The following is a 15,495-nucleotide window of genomic DNA, read 5'->3' as shown; positions in this document are numbered from 1 at the left end:
ATAGTACCTACTTTTTTTGTCTACTCCATCACTGGGTTAGTGGGTTTGCTTTCGTTCCAACATATCCCTTATTATATAATGTGAACATAGAAAATACCTTTGACTTTGACTATCATACTCGTTTTTATGACCGTGCAAATTCAGTTATGTAGACGACAAAAAAAAAAAAAAAACAAAGGACCACGTTGACAGTTGACGAATTCAATATTATAAATTTGGAATAGAAACTTCGATGTTTAAACTGGTAAGAAACGGACAGATGCATAAACACTAAACATAAAGATTTTGCTTTAACAATAATCTTGAAGAAACAATGAAACAGAGGACTCTGTTTTCAATCCTCTGTTTTGTCCTCATAAGCTTCGGTTTTGCTTCAGTTTCAGCTCAGAAATGCACGGAGGACAAGGGGACTTTCAGACCCAACAGTACTTACGACGTAAATCGCCGTCTCGTCCTCTCTTCTCTTCCTTCTAATGTCACGGCTCAAGACGGTTTATACTACAACGGTTCGATCGGACAAGAACCGAACCGTGTATACGCAGTTGGGATGTGCATCCCAGGATCAACATCAGAAGACTGTTCTGATTGTATCAAGAAAGCGTCTGATGAATTTTTAAAGAATTGTCCTAACCAAACAGAAGCGTATTCATGGCCAGGTGATCCCACGCTTTGCTATGTGCGCTACTCCAACACTTCTTTCTCTGGATCTGCAGATCTTGACCCGCGCTCACTGCTCTATAACACTGGGGATATCAACTCAAATCTAACAGAGTTCACGACAATATGGGAAGGATTAATGGCTCGTATGATTTCGACAGCCTCCACAGCAAAAAGCACACCTTCTTCTAGTGATAACCATTACACAGCTGATGCAGCAGCCTTGACACCTATCCGGAATATATATGCCTTGATGCAATGCACGCCGGATCTTTCTTCTCTTGATTGTGAAAATTGTCTGCGACAAAGCGCAACTGACTACCAGTCATGCTGTGGTTAGAGGCAAGGAGGTGTTGTTATGCGGCCAAGCTGCTTTTTGCGGTGGGATTTGTATACGTATTCCAAAGCTTTTGATAATATTACGGTGGCTTCTCCTCCTCCAAAACCTCCTGTGACTGTGCCACAACCTGCAGGTGATCAGAACAACTCGACCGACAATGGTTAGTCTTCCAGCTGTGGAATATCTATTATGACTGTAAGCAGAATTGAAATATATGAGATTGTGTTTTTGTGTGTGTTGTGAAAAGATAACAAAGGAATCTCAGCTGGAGTTGTTGTGGCTATTACCGTTCCCACTGTAATGGCCGTCTTGATACTGCTGGTTGTAGGATTTATTATTTTCCGGAGGAGAAAACCATACCAACGAGCTGAGATTGAATGTTAGTTTCTTTGTGTTTTACCTCTTTAGTCGAAAGGGCAAAAATCGACACATAACTAATACACACGTTCTTTGCAGCTGAAAGTGATATTTCAAGTACAGATTCATTGGTATACGATTTTAAGACAATTGAAGCTGCAACTAACAAGTTTGCAATGAGTAATAAGCTTGGTGAAGGTGGATTTGGTGCGGTTTACAAGGTAAGAAAGTCTCTGTTTTCCATTTATTCTAAGTTCATATAGGCTAACTTATAATGTTTGTTTCTTCAATGGTATGTGTAGGGTAAGCTTTCTAACGGAACTGAAGTAGCTGTGAAGAGACTGTCGAAAAAGTCAGGACAAGGCACAAGAGAGTTTAGGAACGAGGCTGTTCTTGTGTCAAAACTTCAACATAGGAATCTGGTTAGGCTTCTTGGTTTCTGTTTGGAAGGAGAGGAGAAGATTTTGATCTATGAGTTTGTCCCCAACAAGAGCCTTGACTATTTCCTATTTGGTATGGTTCCTTTCAATATTTTTGGCTTATTAGAAAGGTTCTTCTTGAGCTTTGTCCTGATTGATTGTACATTGATATGTGCAGACCCTGTAAAGCAAAGTCAGCTAGACTGGACCCTACGATACAAGATCATTGGAGGGATTGCTCGAGGGGTTCTGTATCTTCATCAAGATTCACGTCTCACAATCATACACCGTGACCTCAAAGCAAGTAACATTCTCTTAGATGCAAATATGAACCCAAAAATTTCAGATTTTGGATTGGCAACTATTTTTCGAATGGAGCAAACCCAAGAGAACACAAGCCGAATAGTTGGGACCTAGTAAGTCTTCCTCGTAACTTCTCATAAGTTCAAGTTTTCTGAACATTATTTTGTTAACATAGTTTTTGCTGTGGGTTACAGTGGTTACATGTCTCCCGAGTATGCAATGCATGGTCAATACTCAATGAAATCTGATATCTATAGCTTCGGAGTGTTAGTTCTTGAGATTATAAGTGGAAAGAAGAATAGCAGCTTCTACCAAACAGACGAAGCACATGACTTGGTCTCATATGTAAGTTTTGAGGCAATCAAGTTCCATATTAACCTATAGTTGTAAGTGTTTGATTGATCTATTGATATTCTAGGCTTGGAGGCTTTGGAGTAACGGGACACCATCAGAACTCGTGGATCCAGCTATTGCTGATAGTTTTCAAAGAAATGAAGTTGTTCGATGTGTCCATATCGGTCTTTTATGTGTTCAAGAAGATCCTTCTGAGCGTCCGACATTGTCATCCATTGTTATGATGCTCACTAGTAACACTATGACTTTGCCCGTCCCACGACAACCAGGTCTTTCTTTCCAGAGTAGAATTGGAAAAGACCCGCTTGATACGGACCAATTTTCAACGACCAGGTCTCTTATAGGGTCTGTTGACGACGCATCGATCACAGATTTGTATCCTCGTTGAGTATGAATGATTACCTTCTTGCCTGACTCCTGAATCTATTGGTGTTGAAAATAAGTTAAATTGTTTTGTTGTAGAATTTTTGTAGTACTGTAATTGTAACCACAAGCATGCATGAGATATATACCATTTACGCGTTTCTTCTTGAAGACGTAACAGTGATTTTTTTTCTTCTCCAAATTAAGCCTACACAATGATAAAGAAGAGAATTCCATTCAGGTTGAAGAAAGTAAAATTAAACCTGTAAATATTGTCTTAAATTGCAGATGTTTCTTCTGTAAGAACTTAACAATGAAGCGATCCTTACAGAACTGACCATAGCATTTTACAGTTAACAACATATAATTACAGATAAACATGCAATATTTCTTATGTCCATGGAGAAAAAAAAAGGATGCTTGCAAAATTAGACCCCTAACTTGAGTCAATTGCAAAACTAACCATCTCTTTTTCTCTCTCCAACATTTGCCACTTTCTCCCTAATAAATCCTTATGTGTTCATTGTATTCAAAAAATGTTATTATTTGTGATTTATTTGAATTTCTTGCGAAAATGTTTATTACATTCATATCATCATCTTCTTCTTTTATTTACGGTTGAGCCACCACCATCAATTTTCCAACAACCATGAACAACCAAATTTGAACCTCTTAATGCTTCAACAACCTGAATTTGTAAGCTTAAATAACACTCAATGCTATGAGAACTTCATTTTCTTCCATCTCCTCTCCATTTTAATCCAAGAAAATTTGCAATTGCATTCATCTTGTTATATGTCATGATTCTTGGATAGTGATTAAATTGGCGCTGGGTTTCTTCCGTGGTGACTAAAGACAACGTCCTCGGTGTTTGACATTGCGAAACAACCACCGTAAGGTTATTTTCCGGTAGATTTCATGATTTTCCTTGTGTTTTGTCGAAATTAGACTTCATTTGTTAGTCCAACCGTCATAATATCATGTAAAGTATACTATGTGGTCAGTTTTGCAATTTAAAATTTATCGAGTTTCGAGCCCGTAGACTAAAATTTCAGTCTCCTTAATTTCATTTGAAAACAAAAAAATATGGTTTAGACTGCATTATAATATTTCCAACGGATACTTCGTTTGCAGTCTACGAAGGTGTATTTTTGCAATTGACCAAATTCTTGACTTTTTAGTATGACTGTCGGACGAAGTCTTCTTAGAATAATAAAATAGTAGACTTCTATAGTGGCTATTTTTGGGGTTGACCAAAATATAAAAGCATTAACCGTAATATTATTGATATAAAAATATTTATTTGACTGCAAAAGAAGTCTACTAGTTAAAAAATTAAAATGTTGGTCAATCCCAAAAATGACCACGGCAGACTGCAAATGAAGTCAACATTCCTGGAGACTTCTTACTTAGTCTAATTGGCGAAAGTCAAACTTGGTCAATTGCAAAACTAACCACAACGAAGATTACTTTTTCTAGTTGACGGATAGATGAAGTCTACTTGTTAGCTAGAAGTCTACTACAAAGTAAATGGTTTGGTCAATTGCAAAAATAACCAGCGTAGACTGTAGTCGAAGTTAATTTTTTCAAACTTGCTAAGAAGTCTACTCTGTTATTTGTTTTTAATTGCAAAACAGACCAAAAAATTAACAAAGGAAGATAACGAAAGAAGTCAACTATCCTAGTAGACTTCATACGGTGTCTGCTTTACTAAATTGTAATTGCAAAAATAGACCACACAAAATAGACTTCAAGGGAAGTATCTTCATAGAGGCTAGTTTATGTCTACGATGTTGACATCAACATGAAGTCGTCATAATTTGAAAACCAATTTATTGCAAATTGGTGAATAATTTTAAAGATTTTATTGTTGTATTCTTTGATATATCGTATGTACTTCGTTTTGTATGTTTTGACATGATTAGGTTATTAAATTAGACTTATTTAGGAAGTCAAAATGTTGGAGTTATCTGTGAAGTCTGAAGAATTGAAATAGTTTTTAATTGGAAATTTATAAAGATTTTTTTTGATTTTTAGTGCGTACGTGTTATATCGGTTATGTACTTGCCTATGTATATTTTTACGATGATAATAAATTATACTTTTCGATCAATCATGTTTTTGGTTTTCTTAGGTTATTAGGTTATTGAGTATTTAACTTGTTGATTACTCTTTCAGGTAAATGGCGCAAATACTTGTTGTTTCGGAGTATGGCTGACGAGAAATGGGTCTCGGCATTTTGACATGGATGGACGCAAAGGTGGGAGAATATTTTTTTTGCGACACGGTTGTACATACGCTGAGCTTGTTGAAATGGTTGTAGAAGATTATCTGATTGACAAAGAAATAGAGATGGTTCAGTTATCGTATCCCTTAACAGAGATGATGCTTTAGCAATTGCCCCAAAATACCCCTCCTGTCTATGTCACAAATGATAGATCAGTTCAGAACTTGATAGATTTTAGTAGTAGGAATGTTGTTCGCCTTTGCGTCTCTACGCAGTGCATGGATGGACATCTGGTTATGTTAAACAACTCTCGTTCTGTTGACGGTGGAGAGCCAACAGATGAATTTGGTAACGATGTAGATCCAGGTGCCGAAGAGTGTGCAGATGAATGTGCAGAAGAATGTCATGAAACTGATCATACAGATGAGAAGCCAAAAGATGTTGATGATATGGATTTCGATTACAGTGAGTAAGGGAAATTTAAAGATGAAGATGACGATGGAGATGGAGATGGAGTAGGGAAACCGTTTTTTGGTGGTATTCATGGACAGTTAAATAATCCTTGGATAGACCAAGTAGGTCAATGCTTTGCATGCAAAGATGACGTCATAACTGAGGTGCGTTTGACCGCTGTTATGTTAAAGTTCTCTTTCAAAATTAAGAAGTTCACAAAGTCTCGGTTGGTGGCAATATGCTCTGTGCCAGGATGCACATGGAGGGTCGTAGCCACTGTGAAGAATGATCCAAACACTTTTTGGGTCACCAAATATCTGAACGTGCATACATGTTATATTGTGGACCGCATAGCTAACCGTAAGCGTTGCACCTCAAAATATATTGGGAGGCTTTTCATCGACCGGATAGGAATAGTACATGGTGTTGTCCCACAACATATCGAAGATTCAATGAGGACAATGTTTGGCATGACTTTGGATTACACCACTTCGTACAGGGCTTTACAATATGCGCAAGAATATGTGAGAGGAAGCGCTGAATCCGGATATGAAAAGTTGCCTTATTGTCTTTGGAAAATAGAGCAGTCAAAACCGGGAAGTGTCATTGACCTTGTTGTTGATGACGAGCATAGGTTTAAGTACCTCTTCATATCTTTCGATGCTTCAATCCGTTGTTTCAATTACGTGAGGCGAGTTATCGTGGTTGATGGGACCCATCTCACTGGCAAGTATGAAGGTGTACTGTTAGTCGCTTGCGCACAGGATGGCAATTTTCAGATATTTCCGTTGGCTTTTGGAATTGTCAACTCGGAGTGTGATGCTTCATAGGATTGGTTTTTCAGCAAATTAAGTGAGTGTATCTCGAATGAATATCCTTTGGTAGTAGTTTCAGATAGGCACAATACAATAGCTAAAGCATATCGCAATGTTATCACATGGGCAACAAGAGGGATATGTTATTACCATCTTCAATAAAACATAATTTCTAATTTCAATGGAAAGCAACTGATGTACTTGGTGAAAGGGGCAGCATATGCGCAAACGCATGATGATTACACCCGCTACATGGCTTCGCTCACTAACGTAAATCCGGCTCTTGAAGCATATTTGAATGAGGCAGATCCAGCTTTATGGTCTCGAGTTTACTGTCCAGGAGATAGATACAACATCAAGACTAGCAACATCGCAGAATCTATTAACTCCATGCTAATGAAAGCCAAAGGTTATCCCATCACATATCTCATTGAGTTTATTACGAAAACGTTAGGTAGGTGGTATTGGAAAAGACGAGAGGATGCACTAAGTCTGACAACCACTTTTAGCTGGGGTGTTGAGTTGTTATTGGCCGTAAGGGAGCATTACGCAGATATGATGAAGGTCGAACATATTGATGGTTGGCTTTTCCACGTTCGTGGTGGGCAACGTGACTGTTTGGTTGACTTAGAAGCAAAATCTTGTTCATGCGGAGTGTTTGGTGTTGAGAAAATACCATGTTTACATGCAATTAAGGATGTCAAGTCAGCTGGATGGCATATGTCTACCGTGGTCGACGGTTACTATAGAAAAGATTATGTATATGCGTCGTACGCGGCTAACACTATGCCCAATGTCGAGCACGCTCCGATTGGGCCAGATATCCGATGTATACCTCCAATACCAAAGCGGAAGCCTGGTAGGCAAAAGAAGTCTCGTTGGCTTACATGGCTAGAACTGTCACGTAAAAAGGGGACCAAGCCGAGGAAGACACAGAAGTCATATGCTTGTTCAAAATACAGGCAGCCTGGACATACTCGACCTAATTGTGTGAGTAACATTCACTTGATTGTTTTTAATGTTTTGTGGCTGATATCGTTGGTTATACTAATAGTATTTGTTCAGGTTGCTGAAGACGGAGAGTAGAAGTTACCTTCATCGTGAAGTCAACTGGAATTTCCGTAGCATTAATATGTTTTTGTAATATTTTCGGATATATTTCCACGTGTTCAATTCGACATTATCTATTTTCTCCTAAGAGGATTCCATTTTCTTCTCTTCTTCATCAAATATCATTAGATAGAGAATGATGAGTCATATTTCAGGGTCAGATTCTGATACAAATTCCTGGTCCAATCTGTAACTACTGTGGTAGATCTACGGTACTTGTGAAATCATGGACAGATGCAAATCCGGGAAGAAATTTCTTCAGATCCACTGTTCATGGCTTTTCCCATTGGTCAGACGAAGAACCATCACATGGATGGCAAAAGTGGAGCTTATTTGAATCGAGGGATGAGATTCGTTGACAGAAAGAAGAAATCAAGGTACTTAAAGAATCTATAAGAGCAATGAATAAACAAGTTGTTAATGGTCTAGTGAACTCTGAGTTGGTTAACAAATATGAGGAAGATAAGAAGCAGTTTGAGTGTGATGTTATGACAGCCAATGAGAGGGAAAAAATACTTCGACAATTCATGGCTTTGTCTTGGATAGGTTTCATTGTTGTCATCGCCATATGTCTTGGGATGTGTATGAAGTAGGTGATAATAGAAGTCTCCAAGTTAACTTCAATCTGAAGTCTACTAAGCTTTCCATGTCCGCTACTTGTATCTTTTTCTTTTAAGTTCTGATATGCTCTAAATCCATTGTATTGTTCCGATTCCGTATATACACATCTCTACATTTATTGTACCCTTTTGATATCTCTAAATTCATTGTACCCTTTTGATATCTCTACATTCATTGTATCGTTGCTTTCTCTACATTCATTGTATTGTTGCCTTCTCTTCATCTTCTTCTTCGATCATTGCACCTATAAATATCCTCTCAATCTCCACTCAATCTATTGCATCTTCTTCTTCGATCACAAGAGAATAAGTTGGTTACGATTGTTTTCATTTTAATTCTCGAGCTATGGCCGGAGAGAGTTCAAGTAAACGACCACGAAGCAATTCTGATTTCGAGTGGGAAGAGGAAGCAATAGAGGCCATGAAAAATGCGTTTGAGAGGACGAGAGTCGTGGTTGAGATAGAGACATCGGATCGCTTCAAAGCAATTCTTCATATGATGAAAGATCATATGAAGAAGAAGGAAGAGGCTACCGCCCTCGTGCATCAAGTGGAACTAATCGACGCTCAACTATCCCAACTGAATCAAATATTAGGTCAACAACTTGTCGACTTCGAGGCAGAGCACAAGAGGTTAGAGGAGATGAGAGAGGTTGCGGCAGCCGATGTCAAACAGTGTGTGGTTCCTCCTCCTATTGATTGGGGCAAGCTTGGTGTCCGTTTCAACAATTAGTAGCACCACCCAAACTCCTTTTTATATTGTAAGTTTTACCTAATGTAATATCCACAAAAAACAAACTCATAATTATTTTTTTTCATGTCAGTATGCCGAATGGATACCTATTTCTATTTATATTTGTCATGTCATTATGCATAATGGATACCTATTTCTATCCCACATAAAACTAAAAACTAGTAGACAACAAGAACAATAATCCATTTACATTAAAGTTAATAAGGAGGATCCCACAAAAAATATCAAGATACCGCCCATAATCAGAAGTTGCACAAGAAAGATCCCACCCACAAAATATCAAGATCCCCCAACAGAAACAAAACATCATCCTAATAGGTCATACATAAGACATACATAATTAAAAAGAGTTTAAACAACAGAAACAAAGTTCTTAGTTAGCCCCGGATTGGGGGAGGATCATAGAGCCTAAAGTCTTCAGTGTAGTTCTGTTCATTTGGTCCACATCACTCAATCTGATGAAATAAGTCACAAGCCAGCTTCTCCCTTATCCATGTGATGTTTGCGTCGCACAACGTAGAAGGAAACGATAGTCCGAGTGCATGACATTCTATGTACTTCAATGTGTAAACATCACAGTCACCTGGCTTCCCATTCGGAGGCACATCCTTTGTGACACGCTCATGGGTGAAGGGTTCGTATGGGTACATGTGTTTGTGGTCATGACTGGCCAACTCCCGCAGCACATACGGGATCATCACGGATATCGGCTCAACTGCAGACGCAAGCTCATCATCGTTTGTGACATTGGGAATGCTGTACCAGATCACTATGTGTCTCATTGGAATCGTTATCCACATAGCAACCCAATGCGTCGATTTGACATTTAACAGCGCGTATAAGTCGTCCACCTCCAGAACCCACTGTTTGTTAGACTGAGCATACGGTGGATACTCACCAGCGTGGTAGCTGAAGGCACCAGCCGGCAGAACTTTTCCAGATCCATTAGCATGCGGCTCAGATTTGACAAAATCAAAGTACTTCGATGTCAACAGATGAGTGAACATAGCGTCTAGGAAGGCAACTCTACTCGATTTAAACCTCTCAGGATGATGTATGTATTGATGTCTCAATAGATTCAAACCCGCATCCATGTGCTGGATAATCACATAGATTTTAAAACGAAGCTTAATAATATTGAAGATTGTCATCATAAATCCTACAAGAAGTTTTCTAGTAGACTTACCGAATCTCGTAGCCACATTGTTCTTGTCTGCAGTTCGTACCACCAAAGACAACATCGGGATTTGTCTGGAGCCTTGTTCGTTTACGTCCTACGGGTGAAGAATGGGTTGGATACATATAAGTTACTAGAGTCTCGAAACGTATAATTTTTTAAACATACCATAAAAGGTAGTAGACTTACGGATCTTTTTTTAAGAAGTCAACCAAAACCTTCTTCAAAGTTTTGTCTGCTTTATCAAAAGGATTGTATGCTGACGTAGCTGACTTATCACCCATGATAGTCTTGGTTGTGTTATCACCAACGAATGGAGATCGCTGACTTGACGTCAATCTCTTAACCCTTTCAGCCTTTCCATGTGACACAATCATAGCTGGTTCAACTCGTGGTTGTTGCTTCTTAGCTCTGGCAGTGAAGTCCACTGATGTTGGGATTTCTGTGCGAATGAACTCAGGTGGCTCTGAATCAGTGTCAGATGATTCATAGCTGACCCCCTTTGGCACCTTCCTATCCGTACGATTAACAGATGGAGAAGGGTCCAGGGTCTGAGATTGACCTAGCGTGTTCTGAAAATTCCGATTTAAAAGTTACATGATCATTGATGAAAACAAATAATACTAAAGTCGCAACATATGTTTAAAAGTCTCGAATAAAACAAACAAAGACAACACAATTAAAGAAGTCTACTTCACGTAATGAAGTCTACTTGATACACTTGTTATGTTGTCTGCGAAGTTGACAACTCCTGGAAGTCTATTTTTTCTTCGCCTTGTACCTGGTATTGTGTTTGTGAGGGTTCGTATTAGGAATTTGCAAGTGTTCAGAACTAACCATATCCGTTTTTTGAGTGACAGGCTCTTCATTTTTCCTAGTAGCTTCATGAGCCTTCTGTTCCTTTGGTTTGGTATCAACATCTGACTTACCAGTTACAACTCCCTTCATTTTGGTAAGATCCGAAGCCAGGCTTTCAATCTTCTCATTCAGCATGTCAAACCTCAAATTGCAACTGCTAAATTCGTCCTTAATCTCTTGAAGCAGAGCTGCTACCCATATGCCGAGCTCATCTTTAATAGAATCCAAGATATTGAAGTCCAAGGCAGTTGAAGTACCTGGACAGTGCCTCTTCCCACTTGGTTCATCAAAATGTACCGGCTGTCTTCTTCTCACCCTTTTCCTCCACCTTCACCTTCGCATTGTTGGATTCATAAATATCATCCGTCTCCCACAAGCCTCTCCCCCACTTCCATGGACCAAAATCCCCATTCAATGCTTTCAAAATGTTATCAATTTTGTCATCTGCTTCATCCTCTTCCCAAACAGGGCTAATCATGCCACCAATGGTCTTGAAGTGATTGAAACGAGTCTACAATTGATATAAATCAGTATAGTTGTTCAAAGTGTTGCTAATAGACAAATCTAAGATAGTAGATAGACTGATATGCGTACGTGTCTTAGAATGCCCTCTTTGACATAATTTCCACCGCGGGAACCGCGGTAAGCAAGCAACGGTGGAGTTGGTTTATTAGGCAACGGATCGCCAAATTCCTTACCAAAGTCTGGCATAGATTCGTATACCCAAATCTGCAGAGGTCCAACAAATCCGTCTATGGTGTAACTCTTGTTAATGTCCTTCTCCTTCACAGAATGGATGAGGTTCTTGAAAGCAACTCTTCCCCATGGATAATCAAGAAATTCATCTAAATCCATGACTAACCTAGCCATATTTAGACGGGTGGGCATTGAGGGTTTTCTAGCTTCTATAAACCCATCATAGATGGCTAAATAACCCAACCTAATACGATCTACTCTATCCCAGTCGTAAGCGTTCTTACATGCTGCGACGAGTTGCTCAATACTCGGACCGATGTCTAAACTGACTCCAAGCTTCTCCCAAAACTCTTCCATCTCGCCTGTCACATCAACCTGTGGTTGCTCCAAGGACTCGACATCTTCACAGTTAAGTCCAGTGATGGCTTCAAACTCATTCAAAGAAAATATTATTGGATTAGACCCAACCAGAATCCATATCTCGTACTTTTTGTTGCAAACTAGCTGAAAACTGAGCATATAGTGAACCAGTCTGGAAGCCCATTCGAATTGGAGACGGTTGAACTGTAAGAAGACACCCAGTCGAGAGTTATGAATCTCATCCCATTCATCCGGTTCGAGAGCTTCGTGCAGTTCATCAAACAGCTTTGTATCGTTGCTGAAATAGCTGATGCTTTTGCACGGGAACGGCTCCTCACCCTTCGTGAAAAACCTCCGAGGAAATTTTAGATTGTTTGCCTCGTCCATTCTGCAAAAATAAGATTAGTTTTGGCGGGGAATTAGAACACGATAGATTGAGATAGAATAAGACAAATACGATTAGTCTACAATAGAATTAAAAAAGAAGTCTAAAATCGAATTGAAAAAGAAGTCAACTTTCAGTTAAATAGAATATGAAACGGCGGCGAAGACGTTGCGGCAAAGATGAAGCGGCGGGGTTGAAGAATACAGAGTTCGGCGAGATCTGGTACAAAAACATTAAGCGAAGTAAGCAAAAATACAATCCGAAAGATAGAGATTTGAGTTTAACACAAAAAGAAATGGGAAAATCAACTGTTAGTAATAAGCAAAATAGATAAGCGGAGGAGGAAAGTTAACAAGAAAATGAGCAAGACAGAGTTAGAGATAACAATTATTGTTATCTCGGTGTTTAAGTTGTATAAAATTATAATAATTACCGAAAAATTATAAAGAACCCGATTAAAACCGGATTCCGCTTATCGGTAAACCAATTCCCGCTTATCGGTAAATTATTTTGAGATGAACACGCCAACCCTTAGTATATATGTCGTTTATGTTGTTTTGCAGAGTAGTAGAACTTTCCTTATTTGATCTTCTTGTATTCATATAAATAGAATGTAACTAGGTCAATATTTCTCTTAAGGAATGAGAAACACTCCTTCTCCTATTCTCATCTTGCCGTCTCTCTATTCTCTCCCTATACTCTAAATCTCTCATCTTCTTCTTCTCGAATTCTCTTCATTCTCACTCGTGATTAATTCTTACATGGTATCAGAGCAGTAACGCTCCTATTCTACAAAATCTCAGTCTGTTTTATTCCGCAACCAAATTCAGTTTGAAAATCTCTCATGGATCTCAACAAAACACTAATCATTTTCGGTCACACTCAAGGGTGGAAACTACTTGCTTTGGGAAAGGACTACAAAGACAGCGTTGTGTGGTCGTGGGCTTTGGAAGCACATTGAGAAGAATGAAGCTACAAAGGAGATCACGACTACCGAAGAAGGAAAGGAGATCGTGGCTTGTGATGGTGACAAATGGTTCCAAGAGAATCAAAGTGTCTTGGCTTTCATCCAAAACTCCTTGGATGCTCCGATCCTTGAGTCATACTCTTACTGCGAAACGGCTAAGGATCTTTGGGATACATTGAAAAATGTATTTGGAAATGTTTCAAACCTCAGCCGTGTGTTTGAGGTAAAGAGAGCCATCAACAACCTTAATCAAGAAGAGATGGAGTTCACCAAACATTTTGGGAAATTCAGATCTCTGTGGGCAGAGTTAGAGATGTTAAGACCTAAATCGGTGGATCCAGCAGTCCTAAACGAACGCCGTGAGCAAGATAAAGTGTTTGGTCTTCTCTTGACGTTAAACTCATCATACAATGATCTCATGAAGCACATCCTCCGGTCAGATAAACTCCCAAGTCTCGATGATGTGTGCAATCAAATTCAAAAGGAGCATGGCTCGATTGGTCTATTTAGAGCTAAAGGAGATCTTATCACTGCTAACAAAGGAGAGGTTGTTGTAGCAAACAAGGGGTACTAAAAAAATGATGGGAAGAACCGTGTCATATGTTACCATTGTAATAAGCCGGGTCATGTCAAGGATAAATGCTGGAACCTTCATCCTCATCTCCGACCAAGAAGTGTCAATCCAAAAGCAAACCAAGCATGTGGCTATGGTGAAGGTCAAGCTTAGGTGACGACTCACACCACTGAAGGTAATGGAGCAGCACTAGCAGCCTCCTCGGAGCTAGTGAGGAGGTCCGACCTCGATGCTCTCATAAAGGCTTTAAAAGAGTCTTCTGGTAATGCTTATCTCACTCGTAATGCTATAAAACCTCTTATTGTGGATTCTGGAGCTTCTCACCATATGATTAGTGATTCTAAGCTAATTAGTGATATCAAACCGACTTTAGGGAATGTGATCATAGCAAATGGAGATAAGATACTGATTAAGGGAGTTGGAAATTTAAATCTGTTTGATAGAACATCTAAAGCGTTTTATATGCCTCGTTTCATATCAAATTTGTTATATGTTAAGAAGGTAACTAATGATCTTAATTGTTATGCAATTTTTGGTCCTAATGATGTATTTTTTCAGGATATTGAAACAAGAAAAGTTCTTGGCAAAGGAAGCACTAAAGATGATCTTTATGTGCTTGAGGATTCGAATCTCACCACTGCTTTATCTTCTTGTTTTAAATCAATAATCGATGAGACAAATGGTTCAATTTGGCATGCTAGACTTGGTCATCCACATTTTCGTGCATTACAACTACCTTTACCTAGTTTTTCTTTTAAAAATAATGAATGTGAAGCTTGCATTCTTGGTAAACATTGCAAAAGAGTTTTGCCCAACTCTTCTACTATGTATCAGAATTGTTTTGATTTAATTCATTCTGATGTTTGGATATCACCATGCTTGTCTCGTGAAAATCAGAAATATTTTGTTACTTTCATTGATGAAAAATCAAAATATACTTGGTTAACCTTGCTTCCATCTAAGGATAGAGTTCTTGAGGCTCAACTTCCAGAATTATGTGACTAACCAATTTAATGCTAAGATAAAGATTTTGAGATCAGATAATGGTGGGGAGTACACAAGTCATATGTTCAAACAACATCTAGCCAAACATAGGATTGTACACCAAACAAGTTGTCCTTACACGCCACAACAAAATGGTGTAGCTGAAAGTAAGAATAGACACCTTATGGAGGTTGCCCGGTCGATGATGTTCCACGGAAATGTACTAAAGAAGTTCTGGGGAGATGCAGTTGTTACGGCTTGCTATCTAATCAATCGAACTCCAACAAAAATACTGGGTGATATCTCTCCATTTGAAGTGCTTAACAAAATTAAATCATCTATTAATCACTTACGTGTGTTTGGCTGTATATGTTATGTCCTAAAACCAGGTGAGCAACGTGATAAACTCGATGCTAAGAGTGTCAAGAGCATGTTCATTGGATATTCAACTACATAGAAGGGATATAAATGCTATGAACCAGAAGCTAGAAGAGTCTTGGTGTCAAGGGATGTAAAATTCTTAGAATCCAAGGGGTTCTATGATGAAAAGAATTTGGAAGACTTGAAAGATCTCTCCTGTTCACAATCCGACAAAGCAAACAATCTTCGAATTCTGCTAGAGAGGCTTGGGGTTACAAATAATCAGCCTTCACCATCACCTTATGTCCATAATCAACCTCCACCATCACCTTTGGTCAACACACCACCAATTACATCTGACA

The 15,495-nt window shown here is 38.9% G+C and overlaps 3 protein-coding genes and 1 pseudogene across 3 annotated transcripts; 3 read left to right on the top strand and 1 right to left on the bottom strand.

Annotated features, from left to right (window-relative positions):
- Window positions 1–246: 246 nt before the first annotated feature.
- LOC104722700 (cysteine-rich receptor-like protein kinase 11) lies at window positions 247–2,973 on the top strand. Its single transcript, XM_087475758.1, has 7 exons — window positions 247–1,157; window positions 1,245–1,376; window positions 1,454–1,575; window positions 1,657–1,867; window positions 1,952–2,189; window positions 2,271–2,421; window positions 2,495–2,973. Exons 1-7 carry the CDS (start codon window positions 1,016–1,018, stop codon window positions 2,816–2,818), a joined length of 1,320 nt encoding a protein of 439 aa, XP_087331884.1. The 5' UTR covers window positions 247–1,015; the 3' UTR covers window positions 2,819–2,973.
- Window positions 314–1,252, top strand: LOC147933798 (cysteine-rich receptor-like protein kinase 11 pseudogene; annotated as a pseudogene).
- Window positions 2,974–5,298: 2,325 nt separating the features above from the next.
- Window positions 5,299–6,303, top strand: LOC104727815 (uncharacterized). The gene is made up of 2 exons (XM_087472332.1): window positions 5,299–5,485; window positions 5,591–6,303. The coding sequence occupies exons 1-2, from the start codon at window positions 5,299–5,301 to the stop codon at window positions 6,301–6,303; spliced, it is 900 nt and encodes a 299-aa protein (XP_087328458.1).
- A 2,915-nt stretch (window positions 6,304–9,218) lies between these two features.
- Window positions 9,219–12,250, bottom strand: LOC147933797 (uncharacterized). The gene is made up of 6 exons (XM_087472330.1): window positions 11,402–12,250; window positions 11,105–11,318; window positions 10,787–11,019; window positions 10,168–10,521; window positions 9,959–9,985; window positions 9,219–9,869 (listed from the first exon to the last, which is right to left on the bottom strand). Exons 1-6 carry the CDS (start codon window positions 12,248–12,250, stop codon window positions 9,219–9,221), a joined length of 2,328 nt encoding a protein of 775 aa, XP_087328456.1.
- Window positions 12,251–15,495: the final 3,245 nt, after the last annotated feature.

This window comes from Camelina sativa, chromosome 11 (genome assembly GCF_030686135.1).
Source record: "Camelina sativa cultivar CO46 ecotype springtype chromosome 11, ASM3068613v1".
In the NCBI taxonomy this organism is placed as follows: Eukaryota; Viridiplantae; Streptophyta; class Magnoliopsida; order Brassicales; family Brassicaceae; genus Camelina; species Camelina sativa.
This window is presented reverse-complemented; position numbering and strand designations above follow the sequence as displayed.